The 17,306-nt window shown below is 39.8% G+C and overlaps 1 protein-coding gene across 5 annotated transcripts in view; it reads left to right on the forward strand.

Annotated features, from left to right (window-relative positions):
* ppp1r9a (protein phosphatase 1, regulatory subunit 9A) overlaps nt 1–17,306 on the forward strand; it is a 62,528-nt gene that overhangs the window by 32,382 nt on the left and 12,840 nt on the right. For 4 of the 5 annotated variants that reach the window (XM_088929524.1, XM_088929525.1, XM_088929527.1 and 1 more), the window contains exons 6-13: nt 2,620–2,755; nt 4,694–4,771; nt 7,490–7,645; nt 8,169–8,222; nt 9,475–9,704; nt 10,379–10,475; nt 11,542–11,704; nt 16,094–16,251. In XM_088929524.1, coding sequence (XP_088785650.1) covers nt 2,620–2,755; nt 4,694–4,771; nt 7,490–7,645; nt 8,169–8,222; nt 9,475–9,704; nt 10,379–10,475; nt 11,542–11,704; nt 16,094–16,251 — 1,072 coding nt within the window. The remainder of the gene's footprint in view (nt 1–2,619; nt 2,756–4,693; nt 4,772–7,489; nt 7,646–8,168; nt 8,223–9,474; nt 9,705–10,378; nt 10,476–11,541; nt 11,705–16,093; nt 16,252–17,306) is intronic. The other variant, XM_088929526.1, reaches the window with a different exon arrangement.

The following is a 17,306-nucleotide window of genomic DNA, read 5'->3' on the forward strand; positions in this document are numbered from 1 at the left end:
ATGCGTTAAATGTTTTGCCATATCTCTGTACTCAATATCTGAAAGATTTATTTGAATAGACTAATTGGATGACAAAAACTTTTTAAAATGTTTATTATGACATTTCAAAATAATGTTCCCAAAATATGACAGTGTGTGTTTTCTGGCATTTCTGTTTTGAATGGCAAGTGAGGCAATTCAAGCCTGATTGCCACCACACTGACTCAAGTTTCATCGGGACTCCCACAAGGCAAACAGATGCAGTAGGATTTGCCTTCTGCATCAAATGAGCTTGCTCCTTTTATTGATATATACAGTATGAAGATAATTTTTAAAAAATAAATATTAGCATACAGCTATAAACTTTCACTTTGTCATAGTGTGGCTGATGACTGTGAATCAAGTTTATTTTATTTTTTAGAAATATCACGTTATAGTTCTGTTTTAGTTTCTGTCTGTGATTATTTCTTAGCTGTAGCTTTGGGGAAATACTCGTGTCTGTCTGATGTACTAATCTTGGTCAAACTGAGGGCCACGTGTATTGCTCAAGTGCCATGAACATCACCCATCTAATCAAACGCTTAAATTTAGAAAGTCCAAACCAAGCAGCATGTAATTTGGAGCGTTTTTAAATCGAGCAAGCTGGCGAAAGCATTAATTACACTATTCAGTTTGTTCCCTTGCAAGAATTAAGTTGAAAGACCCATGCACAGTATGTGTAATTAGGTTTCTAAATTTTTTCTCTTCTCTAATGTTCCTTCCTGCAAAGAAGCCACTTTAAGTTAAAGCAATTTGGATGAACTTTAACAATGTATTGATCAATGTGTGTTTTTTATAGTACACAGGGGTCATTATTATTTCCAGCACAAAGTACCACTTGAATAATGCTTGTGTTAGAAGTACCTTAAAATATAATAGTAGTTTCATGTTCATTCATGATGGTGACATAATAATACAAAGGAAACAATGTAGCAGCACAAATTTAAATATTTAATACAGTATGTCAGAATAAAAAATAAGAAAATGGGGGAGCATGTGTATCAACCTATGGGTTTTTTTTGTTACAAAAAGGACCTTTTTTATTTGCGGTAGGATATAGTAGGATCAGAAATTGATCCTGAGGAGGATAGTGGATCATTGAATCTATTTTATCTACCTAAAATAAATTCAGAAAAATGTCCCGAATCTCCAATAAATGACCTTGAAAATAAATGTCAGAGTAAAAGTGCAGCAGTTGGTCTTTTTGGGATATTTAGAGCAAATGCCTCCTGGTGGTTGCATTGTGTAATTGCACGTTAACTACATTGTGGCAAATACTGCATTTCATCTTGAAACACTAATAAACAATTTCTTTCTCATTTTCTACTCCACAGTAATATGCTGAACATCAAAAGAAACCTATCACTCTGTGTATGTTTTTAGAAACATAAAGAAAGCAGATTTTGGATCTTGATGATGAATGATTATCCTTAATGATACACTAAGATATAATCAAGTCACTTTGACTGTTGCATAAGCAGAATATCACCTAATTAGTGAGAGAGTTAATTGGACACAGATGGTGGTGAGGAGACTTAGTCTGTTGCACATCAAGCCTGATGATAAGAATTCACAATAAGTAACCAATATGCCCAATTATCACAGAGAGCAACACCTATATGTCATCAGTATGTTGGAGGCTGATGAGCAAACTGTTGCTCAGTGTTTGTGGGGTTCACAGCCAGGAGTTTCTAACCTAGTGAGGCACAGTCATGATCCTGGAGAACCCTTGTCACCGCCCCTCATCATTGACGAGCAGGTTTGAGTGTGATGGTCTGACCCTGGGGGTTATAGCCACCAGTGTCTTGACCTGCTGTACATGTGAACTCGCAGTGTCAGGGAAGAACCCTGGACAGGACACCAGTCCACCGCAGGGCACAGCAGGGCAGACGGATACAAATACAGACACACACGGTCACACCAGGACAGGACACCAGTCCACCGCAGGGCACAGCAGGGCAGACGGATACAAACACAGACACACACGCTCACACCAGGACAGGACACCAGTCCACCGCAGGGCACAGCAGGGCAGACGGATACAAACACAGACACACACGGTCACACCAGGACAGGACACCAGTCCACCGCAGGGCACAGCAGGGCAGACAGATACAAACACAGACACAAGCGCTCACACCAGGACAGGACACCAGTCCACCGCAGGGCACAGCAGGGCAGACGGATACAAACAAAGACACACACGCTCACACCAGGACAGGACACCAGTCCACCGCAGGGCACAGCAGGGCAGACGGATACAAACACAGACACACACGCTCACACCAGGACAGGACACCAGTCCACCGCAGGGCACAGCAGGGCAGACGGATACAAACACAGACACAAGCGCTCACACCAGGACAGGACACCAGTCCACCGCAGGGCACAGCAGGGCAGACGGATACAAACATAGACACACACGCTCACGCCAGGGCCCCAGTGCTGTGCTAAATTCTGTGCCACCTTGTCATCCGCAATACATTTATACAGTACATACATTTCTATATCAAATGTTTATACAGTACATACATTTCTATATCTGTATCATCTGCATTATCACTCAGAAGGGTGCTCATTTCCGTGCCTTGCTGCTCACAGGTTCCTCATCGGGCGCGAGCAGCCCGGCCAGGTCAGCGAGGTCGCTCAGCTCATAAGCCAGACGCTGGAACAGGAGCGGAGGCAGAGGGAGATGCTGGAGCAGCACTACGTGCAGTACGACGCGGATGACGACGAGGTGAGGCTCTTGCCCATGTTCGCCACAGTCTGCGGGGACTGGCCAGGGGCTCGGGAAGGAGCGTTTTTGCTTTTGGGGCTTTTAACACAAGAATGGAAGATTCCCCATTTCGTGGGACACCATCTTTCAGTCTGAGGTTCCTTCTGAATGCATAGATTATTTTGCATTCACTGTGGCCGGCTCCGTTGTTTAATCGGAGGGATGAGGCCGTTATCGTTCGGGGGCAGCTTCCTCCTGCAGCTGTGAAGTGACTCATCCAGAGCCCCTGGGAGAGCCTGATGTTCGGCGCCTGCTGCCAGGCTGTTAGCCTGACTCGTGAAAGTATGATGAGCGCCTCTTAAGCTCGCAGGAACATGAAAAAATATTTAGGAGCAAGAAAAGAGTTCTCTTATAATGCCACTGGTCATGGTCCACTGTGCAGAATCGGCTTTTTTAAAAGGTCTTTGACAAGAAATCATAGAAACTGGTACCAGCTTCACCATCTCTGTTATGTGGACCATTTCCTCGTCCTCTTGTAGTTGATTGTTCCGAAGAAGTTACAAGATGAGTGTGTTTGAATGCTTTCTGGACCTGACTGAGTTGCTCGATCAAAGTCAGTGAATGCTATTCCCCAGACATCAGGGCTTCAGGCCTCAACCTTTGTTCAGAGCAAGTCACAGAAGTGACTCCCCTGCACAAGTTTGACTGCTGTGTTACAGTATCTTCCCACAAATCGACTGTTACTGGAGAACAATGTCTGTGAATCTGATGTGCTGGTCGTCTTTACTATTTCCATGTGGATCAGATGCAAAGCTGTTTATCCTTTCTAAATAGGAAGGATAAGAGGTCATTTTTGAACTGAAATGTTATTCTTGCATCAACAAATCGGTTGTATCCTTAATTCCTTTTTCGAAGAATCTCTATCCAGAACCCAGACAAATGAATCTGTGTGATAAGTGGCCTGTTTGTTTCATGTATACAGTAGCATCTGTTTATATGGTGATTTGCAGGCTATCAATAAGGATTGTGTTTTCTTGAAAAGAAAGTCCCATGTACTTCATAGCCAGAATTCGAAAGTTTACTCAACAAGAATGTTTCCCTTTGGTACTGATGGTAGTGCAAACTCGCATTGTGACAACAACATGCACAGATGAGTTGACAACATTTTGCAGAAACAAGACAGAAACTTGGAATCATGAATGACAAATCTTGATGACCAGTAGTTCACTTCTTAATTCAAAGAGAGTGTCTATACTCTGAATGTGAGTTGTTGTGTAGGACAAGGTAAAACATTACCAGGTCTGAACGTTTTGCAGCTGTTTCTTTTACATGTTTTTCTACTCATTACTTACAACCTTCCCATTCTGGTCTACACATTGATGTATTAGCTGAAATGTATTTAATCAGCCCATGGAGGCATCAGAACGACACAGTTCTCAAGATGAGACAGTTGTAGAGAGGATCCCGAGCTCAAAGAATATTTCTCTCTGAATCCCATATGCAGCATATACTGTACAGTAGATGATTCAGTAGATAGTATTGGAGAACAGATCTGAACAAATGGAGCAATAATTTCTCTCCCAACGTGAAAATCTGTGTCAGAGATGCGATTGTCAGGTTTTAATTACATGTTGAGAATCTGGCTTCAAAGAGTTCTGCCACGTAAACAGCATTGTTAAGTGTACTTGCGTACACGTCACTAGAACTGCAAACCGAGTTTAGTTCCTGTCAGGTAATCACCCTCAATAAGCACAGTAAAATCTATTTTACACACAATGCTAGAATTAGACAGTTTGCAAATGAATGGACAAACAGCCCAATAAAACGTTTAGCTTGTTTTGCAATTCGTATAAAACTGTAGGGCCATATTTTGACCCGGTTATTATGTTAATGATATCAAAATATTCTTCTTACCCAAAATGGCTTTTCCTTTTTTGCTGTCGCTGTTAAACATTTTAGAGAAGGTCTCTTGGTTTCCGTGGATCCAAACGCAACTTGAACAGGAACAACAATAACAGTGGTTGTACCCTAGTAAAGGTTTGTAATTAGAGCCAAATCATAGGTGCTTGTGTGCATCTTGCTCAATGGCAGTTGTGAACCTGGTATTGTACAGTAGCTTCATTTAACATCATTTGGAATTAAAGGCACAGCTTAAAAGCAATTCCAAAGGCAAGTAAAATGTAAGAAATGGTAAATTGCATACCATTTCTCAAAAGTAATTGATATTTTCAAGCATTTACTGTGTGTAATTTAAAATGTTTAATAAAGTGATCCATAGTTGTGCATGTGGCTGCGATTTATTTCACAGAGTGTGAGCTAATACAGTGATTCAGATGCAGTGGCCATTATTAAACATGAACATGGTAGTAGCTGAGATTTGCAGAAGAAATTATTTTCTCCGAGATGAGAAGTAATGTGAAAGGTAAAATACAGAGACACCATAAGGTAAAAGCAGATTTATTATTCAATATGCCAGAGTTATTAGCACATAGAATAGTTTTCCAGTGTAAACATCCAGTCCACAGAGTTTTATGAAACATCAGTGACTTCAGTTTTTATTTTACCACACCAGCCATCTGGAAAAAGGGAATAAAAAGTTGGGAATGTGAAGTACTCTAAATGATCTTCTTGCAGTGTCGGAGAAAAAAAAATGAAGCATGGATTTAAATATTTTTTTACATCTGAGAATTTGACATTTTTGTCACTCACAATGATGTGGTCTTCTTTGGGGTTTTTGTGAAATATTTACTCAGGTTTTGGTTTTAGATCGCATTAGAAAGGCGCGTGTCTCACAGTGCTCTGTGCAGGCGGTTCGGGCCTGTCTGTAACACGTCCCCTCAGCTGAACGCTAGGCAGTATCAGCTGATCTTGGGAGAACGCTCTCCTGTGGGACATGGTAATATGAAACCTGATAAGCTTGTCAAGAGGACAATGCGCCCCTCATGCCTCACCTTTATCAGGCTCGGGCAGGCAGATATATCGCACCTGCAGGACCTTGTGGAGAGCGTGGAGTGTAACCCAACCACACCGAGCACGAGGGGAATAATAGCAGCAAGATACTATTGCCAAGCAATTAACACAAGATTGAAGTTCTACATAATCCCTAACAAGAAAGCATGACTTCTCTTTTTTCTCTTACATATCTTGTAAAAAACCTTTTATCCTGCAGGAATATTTCACTGTACTGGACACCTTCCAGGCTGCTGCCTTATCAACCCTGTTTTCTGAGTATGAGTACTTTTTTCTCTCTCATCTGATCCAGAGTGCCGTGTCTCTGATTACACATTAGTTCAGGAGTTCATGGAATGAATCTCTTTTATAACAATTCACCTTTGAATACATCTGCTGCCGAAAGGAGAGGACTTTTTTCTGTGTGTGCTGCTAGTGGGGAGTAGAAATGTAGCCACATGGCAGTCCTTAGTCCATCAGGATTGGGTTTTATGTGCTTAGTGAGCTGTGAGATGATGAAAATGAAGTAGCAGTGCCTCTTGCATGCAGTAGATGTAGTGGACCTGAGAAACCTAAGCAGAGCCTGCTTATGGATTAATTTACCTTTCAAGCTTCAGTTAACAACTGTAATGATATAGCGTCAATATTTGGTAGGTTGGTACAGTTCTGTAGGATTTCTAACTGTGGTTGTGCCGCATAACTGCAGAGGACTGGCAGTGGAAAAGGGAATGAAGGTAAAGAAAGATATTCATTGGTTTGTCTAGTGAAGCATACACTGCAGCAGTCATAGTGGGTCATTTTTTAAATTTTTTAACATGGATTTGCCTGCAGAGTTATATTTTACCACGATAAATTGCTTGTAAACGGCCCTGGATATCAAGGTGTGTGCCTTTGATGTCTTTATTCTGTGCTGTCTTCCTGCCTGAACCAGATCTCATGAGACACATGCACTGGCTTTTTGTAAATGACCTAGAATGTTGCTTAAAATCATGAAAAATGCAGGAGTGATAAAAGACGAAAGATGGACTGTACTGTATATGATGTGGCATATTTAAATGACTTGTAGATGGTCGCAAATAAATTGGTAGTCATACACATATACAGTAGTACATATACATTTGTCTGTTAGGTAAACAGTTGCTTCCGCCAGTGCACTCCACATTTACAGAATGAATTGGTCGATTAAAATTTCCCTCAAAAGCCATTTTTTTTTCACAATGATAGAATGAGTGTAATTTTTGTTATTTTTCCCTTCGGGTGACAGGATACTACTGTACTGAGCTGTATCATTTGGAGATAGTGTTGAACATGTTGCAGTACTGTGCTTTTATTTACAGGGAAATAATTTCTACTGTGGAGTGCAGGCCTTTGTGCTTGTTAAGCAGTTAACAAGAAAGCATGAAATGATTGAATGCCTCACTGCATTGCAGAATCAGCTGCTTTTTGTAATAGTAGAGGGCTACTAATTTTATTGCATTTAGAGCTTTTACTGATGTACAGTAGACTGGTCTCTCTCCATAGAGTTCTGGTGCATACACTGCAGACCAAGCGTGCTTGTGTGGAAATTTTCTGCGGGTGTGAAAAGTGTGTTGGATTTAACCCTAAATAATTAATTGCTTTGTGCATTCCAGTTAATTGGTACATAAAATATGCAGCAGTTTAGTATTACAGTCAATCTGGATAGTACTCGCAGAATATGTTTAGACTCGTTATATTCTGCATTCCATTAAAAAGTCAAAAGAACATATGCAGGAACTGAAGCGTTTGACAATTCTGTTTAATTCAGACACCCAATGCTGTGTCCAGACAGGGCAGTATGCTACTGATGATGAAGATGAGGATATGGTCCCTGACATAACAGGAGGAGACATGGCCATTGAAGTTTTTGATTTACCGGAAACAGCGGACATGTTTTCTCCCACCGAAATGGATGCCACTAAACTTTCCCACAAATTTCGTGAGGTAAATGAAGACTTAAAAAAAAATCTTGTTGAAGTTCTTGTTTTTTTAAAATGTTGATCTTGCTGACATGGTGCTGTGGCTTGCCACTAAAATTAAGGTTTAAGGTTTTAAATGATGTAGGAACAGAAAAGTATAATGTGAGCTGTTTGGTGACTCTGTGGTCACTTCTGAAGAACTACTAGTGTGAATTGGTGTGTGTAATAGTGTGAACTATTATACTGTACATGCAGAACCATAAACTGTACTTTTAAATATTTAAAGTGCTAGAATGTAAAAGAAACAAAATATTTAACAACAGTAATGATATATTGTATGTATTCAATAAATTCATAAACCTACACAGTCCATATACGGAACTGTAGGTTTAAAACACAGTGTGCACATTGAGTTATTCTGACGGGGACTTCAGACAACAGCAGATCCATCCATGCTTACCTGTGAATGAGGACTCTTCGTCAGTGATTGAGCTTAGGAGCCTACTTGACCCACAGTGAACTGATTCTGTTTTTTATTATGTATGCAGTTACAAATAAAACATGCTGTCACTGAAGCAGAAATACAGAAGCTGAAAAGCAAGGTAAGACTCTTCATTCAAAAGAAATCTGGTAGACTGTTTTGTTTTGTAAGTAAACTGAAGGCCATGTTTATTTGTATTCATAAAAGCTAAGCCATCCTCTGATCTTGGAAAAGAGTACAGATCTGTTTATCTCAGAATGATGCAATATGGAATTAAAAGAGAAAATATTGCCACATTGATCACTAAATTTAACTGGCTCTTTTTCTTCTAGGATAATATCCTAGAGCTTTTAACTTCATAAAACAGTCACTGTGCATTAATAAGACATGATATATATTTTAAAATGGATACTGTTGATCTTAAATACAGCAGTATTGATTGAAGCAGTTTGTGATACTACCATATTGCAGATCCATGCAATAATCCTTTTGAGTGTTTTGTACAATGTAAGCAGTAAGCATAATGTCTGCTATACACAGAACCTTTTATAATGAATTTGTTTACCTGAGAATGCCGTCAAACATTGAACTGCCAGATTGATATAGATTGCTTGTTTCTGAAAACCTACTGGCACCAAGGGAATTACATAATATCATAAGTGTATCTAGAAGATATGTTTCCTCTGCCTTGCAAATATACACAGTGTTGTTGAAAGAAAAACTGAAATCAATATAAAATAAATGCCTCATATTTTATTATTTTAAATACATCTTATGTTTATTGATTTGCTTACATTAGAGTGTGATGAGTTAAGTACAGTATATCTGCATTGACAAAGACATCTTTTAGTCTTTAAGAGAAAATGGGGTTCTGAAAGGCATATGGATTCACAATATATAAAGATATATTAAGTTCAATTCTTATTCCACTCTTTAACATACATTTACACTCCAAAGCATCATCTCTCAGCAGTCAATGGAGGTGCTTTCCTGTTGAACATGTGCCCCCGAAGGCAGGTGATGATGCCATATGCCAGCTTGGCATCTAAAAGTCAAAGAAACAGTTTTGAAAAGGTCAAATAGAAACATTAGAAAAACAATCACACAAGGCGTTATTGGATTTTACAGTCTGTCACCTGAGATTGAAATACATTAAAATTGATTGCACTGAGGGTATGAACTTTTGAGCCTGAAACCTAGGGATTAATTTGGCAATGACACAGTGAAAAATATTAGAAGTTAAAATAAATTGAAAGCAAATGAAAAAATAAGCATTACTTTAAATGCCAAGTCAGTAATAACCTGGGTGTTCAGGGCATTGCGAGCTGATTTTTTTTGGACATCTTCCTTTGGGGCGGGTGGGTTATTTTCAGCTCCAGTCCGCAGAGAGCGAGAGGGTTCGCTGGGAACGGGAGAAGACCCAGCTGCAGATGAGCATCGACGACAACAAGGAGAGGATGCTGAAGCTGGAAGGCTACTGGATCGAAGCCCAGACCCTGTGCCACACGGTGAACGAGCACCTGAAAGACACCCAGAGCCAGTACCAGGCGCTGGAAAAAAAGTACAACAAGGCAAAGAAACTCATCAAGGACTTCCAGCAAAAGTAAGGAACTGTGAACACCGGGTTGTTGTTCGATTTCTGTTTGAAAAGAACTGGACTATGATTTTGTTAGGTCCATCTGTGGATGGGATTCCATCTAAAAGGTTTATTGTGCATTGTGATCCTGAGCTTAAGGTGCCCTCAAGAGACATCTCTGGAGTGGCACAGTACTGCCCACATGGTGATGTTACATCTGCTGGATGGCATTTATTCGCAGGAGAAAAGAAAATGTGAAAGATGATTAGTGTTCTGGCTTCTGCTTTGGAGACCTTAGTTTAATTGTTTTTGAATAATGGGAATGCGTGCGTATGATTTGTTTTTTTCTAGTGGTCCTTGGTGTGTGACTTAAGGAAAACAGCGAAGGTCATCGAGAAAGTCCCACTTTGTGTTCCTGTTCAGAATGTATTTGATGACTCATGACTGCACATCTGAACTTAGAAATTTTATGACAGTAATGCTAAATCTTACAGCAAGATTGTAAGCTTCATTGTTTTCCTGTGGGAAATTTATATTATTTTTAAAAGACAGGGAATTTCTTTCCAGGCGACCCTTGTACTGTATATGGATGTCTTACTTTAGGTTTTTTTTTCAGACAATAAAATGTCTGAATCCTAAATGCAAACAACTTCATGAAAGCCTACCGTTTGTATAGCCGGCCTGTTGAATCTTCCTGACAGGGAGCTAGACTTTGTCAAGCGAGAGCAAGTCGAAAAGAGAAAGTTTGAAGATGCAGAGAAAGTACATCTTATAGAAATCCAAGGACTGCAAGCCCAGGTAATGAGACATTTTTAACATTTATAAACAATCAGACATCCACGTAAACAATTTGCAGAATACAAAAATATTTTATATTAAATCATACAAAGGTCCAGATAAGTGCTCCTGCTCTTAACACTTTAAAATTAGAATGAAAGAATTATCCTTCTAAATGTTTGACTGATGGATGTTGTAGTTGTTTAGTCTGTCTTCAGATGCTGAGCAAAACCTTGTGATAAGAATTTTCCTTAAGCAAACCTTGCTGATCGAGGTGTATTGAATGTTGTAACAGACTGAGAATGGACCTCACACATTTAAATCATCCTCAACAACATTAATGCATCCCAGAACACTTTTAAACAAAATAGTCAGAGTGAAATAAGTAGTGCTGCACTGAAAGGTCATGTTCTCCAGGTACAGTAATACTCTGCAATAGTCTTAATACTCAGTATTACGGTTGAACTGTTTAAATGACCTGTCCAAGTGTGGACAGAAGTAGAGAGTTCATTGTTATCTCGCATGGGTCAGACTGTAACGGTATTCCAGTATCAGTCTGCCTGACACAGTGTAAGTTCGCGAAGATAAATTTGAATTGTGAATTTCCTTTTTTTAAGAAGGAAGGTCTGCAACCATCAAATATAATTATGCATTTTTATACAGATTTATGTTAATTTCCACACTGTCCTGTAAATAACAAAATAATTAGTGGTATATTTATATTTATTTAACAAATTTTAGATTAATGAGCAGCTTTTGAGAATGGCTTTCATTAAACAGTTCAGCTTGGTAGCTGCGTCAGCATGTGTAGGCTGCAAAGGAACACGTAAAGATTTATTCTATGCTGAAAAGAGAAGAGAGGAAACAATGTTTCAGATGTGGAGACTTCTTCTGGTGTCTTCGGGTGTGGAGTCTTTATCCTCTTTTCAGCATGAAATAAACCTATTACATGTTCCTTTTCATAAAACAGTATGGCTTTGTAGTTTTACTGGTATTGACAGCTAAAATGGGAAATAATTGTCAACAGGAATATGGATTTTTCCATATTCCTTGATTTGTTTTGATGTGAACAAATGTTTTTTTACAGATTTCAAACCTTGAAGCAGAACTACTAAATCTGATGAAGCAAAGCGGCACCCAGGTGAACAACAACAACAACAGTGCCGAGAGGATTTCCACTCTCGGGAGGGAGGAGCCAAGTGAAAGTATTGAAGACACACTGAGGCCGTGCAGAGCTGTTGCCGATGGTGGTTAGTTTGTAACTGTTTCTAGTTTATCAAGTGCTACAAAAATCTGAAAAACTCTGAGGCAAAGGTATCAAACTAGGTCTGGCCCACCAAGCCCTTTGTTCAGCCCATGTGTCAGCTGTGGTCCGAGCCATCAGCCTGGATTAAGTTGTCTGAGCCTGCATAGCCCAAACATGAAGCAGATGCACTTCGTGAAATTACTGTAACAGTCCTAGATCCACAATGCTTCCTGAGGTCCTCTTCCTTTATCCAATCAAAGTGCCCCCTTTTGATGATGTCACATATGCTTAGTTATGGCACTGTGTGTCTGTGCACGATAGATGTGGGGGGGGGAATCTTGACACCATGACAGCATGAGAACATTACACAAACTTCCCTTAAAGGCCTCAAATATTGGAGCAACTTCATCAGCTGAACCACTGTTGGTCTCACTGAATCTGTATCTAGTCTGTTTTTTATGATCTCCAAAGGATATTTTGAACACAATAAGAAGGGCCATTTAATTATATTAAAGCAGAAAGGAAAACTAAAGAATATTGTGTGGTTCAGGAGAAGCAGAGAAATGTATATTTCTTCATAGAAGTGTATGGAATGCCATCATGCGGGAGTTGTACAACAGGTACAGTAGCTTTTGCCACAGAGCAATAGCAATAGTTGTAGAAGGTAATTTATTGTCGTTGATACTGTATCTAGATATCTGATACCTAGAAAACAGTGTTCTGCATTTTTCTGTGTTTCTTTTGTCATGCAATGTCCCTTTAACCTTACCTTTTGCCAATTTTTTCCCCTCTTAAAAACACTAATAATGCTGCTAATAATGAAATAAGGCAAGTTGTTTCTCAGTTAGAGTTACTCTGATGACTTTCTCAGGCTTACAGGTCATGCTGTTCACTAATCTTGGAGTCTGATAACTCACATTTCAGTCCTGCAGTTTACCAATTGCTAGGCATTCATCCAGTTTTCAAAGGTAATACAGTACATTCTTCAAAACTGTACATCATGTAAAATTTAATATAATGAAAATTAAATTCCAATTACTGTATTTCACATGTAAAAGCTTACAACTCATCCAGAAATCTAGAAAATTGTGCATTATTATTTATTGTTACTTTTAGAGCACTGAATTGTCAAAGTAAGAACTATTGCATGTTTATGGTAAGTTACCCATTTAAACTTAGTACAGCAAATGTAATACAGTATAAAAAAACAGTGACACAGCACGGCCGAGTTCAAGGAAATGGGTGACTTAGTGCTGCACAATAGCCACTTCTCACAAAGAAGCTGATTAAATGTGAGCATTTTAATCTTTAATTACAGAAAGAAAATAATTCCAGCCCCGTTACTGTTCACATTGTTTTTGTAATATTCACTATGATGGATACAAAAAAGATGTAAAAGATGTATTGTAGCACATTTTCAACCCTCACATATTAACACTCAGGAAAAGTGAAAATGGGGAATCGTAGAGCTGTTTTTGCTTAATCATTTAAAAGAGTACAGCTGTGTTTCTGTGTTTTTCAAAGGAGGCATCCATACAGGCAAGTTCATGCAGAAGATTCTTACTCTTTTTTCCCAGACGTGTTATACAGAATTAGCAAGAGAAATATTATTATCAGCAGTGGCTGAGGGCTATGCTGTGTACGCAGGGGTGACGACTGGGTTCCTTTCAGGTTTTCACACAACAAGGGGAAAACAAAAATCTCCTTTTTCAGGAGATTCCCTAGAAGGCATCCCGAGAAAATAAAATAATAATCTAAAACTACAAATTAAAAGAACATATGTAAAGGACCTCCTAGCAAGATTCAGGTCTATACTGTACATTAAAGAGTCAGTGATACTGTCCTGTAACAGCTGGCCTCTCCAGATAGGGTGGTTCTGAAAAATGATTGGTGATTCTAAATCTGTAAAAAAATAGAAATAATAAAAATACTTTATCTTTTCACTCTTAAACATTCAAATACATAGCTTAATTATTAATATTTTAACATGCAGCTCATCTTAAACTTTTTGTTTTAGTGTAGTGTCTTTATTAACTACTGCACTGTACTGTATATGGTAATGTTATCTCTCTAATGTTAGAGGTGTGTGCTGAAACAACTGATTTGATCAGGGGCATCAGCAGTTTACCATTTGACCTGCGGTGGCCATTTAAGAGCTGACCAGCGTTAATTTAATTTTAAGTGCTGTCTAGTTTTGATGAGAAGGAACTGAAAATGAAAATGGAGTTGTTATCCCTGTGTTCAGCAGTACACTTCATTGCTGACAGAGATAAATAAATCCGTGATATTAGTTAAGATGTGCAGTAATAATCAGCAGATTCTGCTCTAGCCGGGCCTCTCTGTGGAATACTGAAAAGCCTTTGAGACTTGATCATATCCAGTAAACCTTGCTCCTTGAGCTGAACGGTACACTAAACTACATTCATGTCCACTATAAACACATTCCTTTTGCAGAAAAGGAACAGAAAATGGTTCCAGATAATTTCGTCCATTGGTTATTCGCCATTAGAAAAAAACTGTGAATTTGGGCTGAATAAAATGGGGAAAAAGCAGCAAAACATTTCAGATACATCCTAAAACACAGCCAATGTTTTCAAACTCTGTCATTGGCATAGCTCAAGTAGAATAAATCTGCTGATGTACTGATGTCTGAGGTTTACTGATAACTGCTGTTTGTGTAATAATACTTCAGTAAATATATTTTGTAATTAAGATGATCTTTGTTTTAAAACTAAAGCCTAACTTTGTTTCTTACGATTATGTTTGAGACATGTGGAATATCTTACAGAAAACATTACTCTGGCTTCAGGGTCGTTGCCATTACTATTCTGTGGGGTATTTTGTACACTCTGCAAGCTGCTACACAGTACCCATTTTGAAGCAATGAAAGCAGACAGCTTCAGAATTCAAATCTGAATCCATGATGACAGAATGGGGTGGGTTATTAGAAACTATCAGGCAGATATCAAGGGTTCTGTTTACTGCTTTTTTTCCACAAATGTGAAAGCATGCTGTTGCTTGTAATCTCACAAATATAAAAATGAGCGCCTTTAAGCATTCTAAGGCAATAATTTCTGACTATAGGTATTGGTAGGAAACAGTGAGTGGCTTATATTTCTTTTATGGCTGTAAGTGTTGCTGCTGCATTGAAATATATCTGCAAATATTATTTATTAGTTGACATTATGCTTACATTATGTAATCACAGAAAACCATACAAATTAATAGGACAACTTAGCCAGGATGCAGTTTAAGAAATTCTTTGACAAAAAACTGTAAGCCAGTATTTTAATGTTTGCTTACATTGGCATGTAAACAATTTCTTATACATATCTACAGTTTATTTTGTTGATTTTTTTACCAGGTATTGTCTGTTGGTACACGACATCTTCCAGATTGCATAAATCATAATAGTGTCCTCAAAATGTAAAATGGATATGTTAGCAAGAATTTTTGGGGGATTTTCAGGTAGATTTATTTTTTTTGCATAATCATGACCCATTGTGTTGTAATTTAATCTGTAGTTATAGCAAATCTCTTCCTTCATGTAGCACACTGAGACCGCTCCCGCCGTGAGGCAAATAAACACTATTCCCTAATATATTCCTGTATCCTTCAGCATCTCCTGATTGATTCAGGACATTTGTCAAAACAAGTTTCTTTTTTCTCATGTTTTGCAATATCTTTTAAAAGTCTTAGCGTTTCCTGCAGGTGATGACTGATAACCGATAATTACAGGCACGTTTATTTAGCATGCCGTTTTTCAAAACTGTTCTACGACATCACATTGACTTTCTGTGCACATGGTTTCTCAAGCGGGAGCTATCGTCCCTGCTGACCTGCCTTTATAAGATGCACAAAATGAAAAAGTCCTCTAGATGGCAACCCGACTGGCATCACACCTGACTCCCATCCTTCACCCAACGGATGGTCTTCACACACGATGGTTCCACATCACCATTTTTGGGCCGAGCCCGGCCGGGTTACGGTGGGGTCCCAGGCCCGGCCACTGGGCTCTCGCCGGCGAACACCACCCATGGGCTGAGTTCCAGGGGTGGGCTCCAGTATCCCTAATCCGGGTTGTCTCTGTTTTTGTGGGAGTGTAGTTTGGATCGTTCTTTGTCTGGCCTCTGGCTCCTCACCTTAGACCTTAAAACTCAAGCCGTTTGCCGAGCGTAGCCCAACCAGGAGCACAAAACTCCCGACAGCGTAGCATGACATTCCGATGGATGTCCGGTCTACTCTTTTCGGCCTGTTGCCACCGCGGCCCTCGCCAGGAGCGAGTGGTCAGAAAACGATGATGGTGATGACAAACAGAAACAGCCGCCCGTTGCGAGAGAGTCGCCACACTTGTTGGCTGACCCACTGCTGTCTGTTGCCTGTCACGTGGCAGGTTTTGCTGAGGCGGTGCCCGAGACTGAGCGCCTGGACAGCGAGGCGCTGAAGGCGCGGGCGCAGCTGTCCGTGAAGAGCAGGAGGGGGCGGCCCTCCAGGCCCCGGCCCCGGGGCAGCCTCAGCTCCACTGACGGGGAGGACGGCCTCGAGAGGAAGGTGAGCCTCGTGGTCACGCGCCGAGCTGAAAGGGGAAAGCGTTAGACGGTAACAGCTCCACCTGCAACACTGGGGAGCCGTGGTAGTTCAGACAGCAAGGGAGGTCCCGGGTTCAACCCCAGGTAGGGGCAACTGATTTCACTTGCTCTAATTCCTTCCAGACGGCTCCCAGGTCCACTCAGCCTTCTTTCCAAGTGAGTACCGGGGGTTAATCCTTCTTGGGGTGATAGGCCAGCCGGAGTGTGATGCTGCCACCTCCAGTGTTAGATGGTTGAGAAAAATGTTGACCCCTGCCGCCCATTCCCCATGGACCTTTATGGCCTGAAAAGGGGACCTACCTACCTGCAACACTGGAGCCTGCAGGCCAGCCACTAATCGTATTCAGGCTGTGGTGGTTGTACACAGAAGATTCTCAGCACTAAATGCAAATATGCTTCTTCAGTTTTGTGGTCCTTGAAAAAGGGTAAAAGAGTGATAATGATTGCTTACCTGGTGACAGATTTGCTGGTTCAACTGGTTTATAGGTTTTCCTTCAAAGTACAGTATGCATAGACATATTAGTATGAAAAAAAACAGCAGTAATTTGTCATTTGCCATTATTCAGTGAAGTGTGAATTTGACATTGCCAATAGGTGATGAGATATTCAGATACACAATGAGATATTGTGATTTTTATTTTTTTTTTAATTGGAAAGTATTGAATATTTTAACTTTGATTTTTGTGTGTGTGAGACGCTTTTTTAAAAAGTTAGTTGGAGGTATTGAGTTTAATATTAAATAGTAAATAATAAAATGGTTAAACTTCTTTAAAAAATAAAGGGGTATGCTTTCAACATTCTTTGTGCTTGCAGGTGCTTATTTATTCTGTATGTTGCTGTTTTGGTGTTTTAGTCTGAGATTCACTGTGTTGATAGCTACAGTATGCGGCTTGTGCAGGAAGAGCCTATTTGAATCTTGAGTTGTGTCAAGGCTTTTGCTCTGTTCCTAGAGATAATTATTTTTCGAAGTGCTGCCTTTGTGAAATCCTTCACCGTCATCTTAAAGCTGCTACATAC

This window comes from Atractosteus spatula, chromosome 12 (genome assembly GCF_055471065.1).
Source record: "Atractosteus spatula isolate fAtrSpa1 chromosome 12, fAtrSpa1.hap1, whole genome shotgun sequence".
Lineage (NCBI taxonomy): Eukaryota > Metazoa > Chordata > Actinopteri > Semionotiformes > Lepisosteidae > Atractosteus > Atractosteus spatula.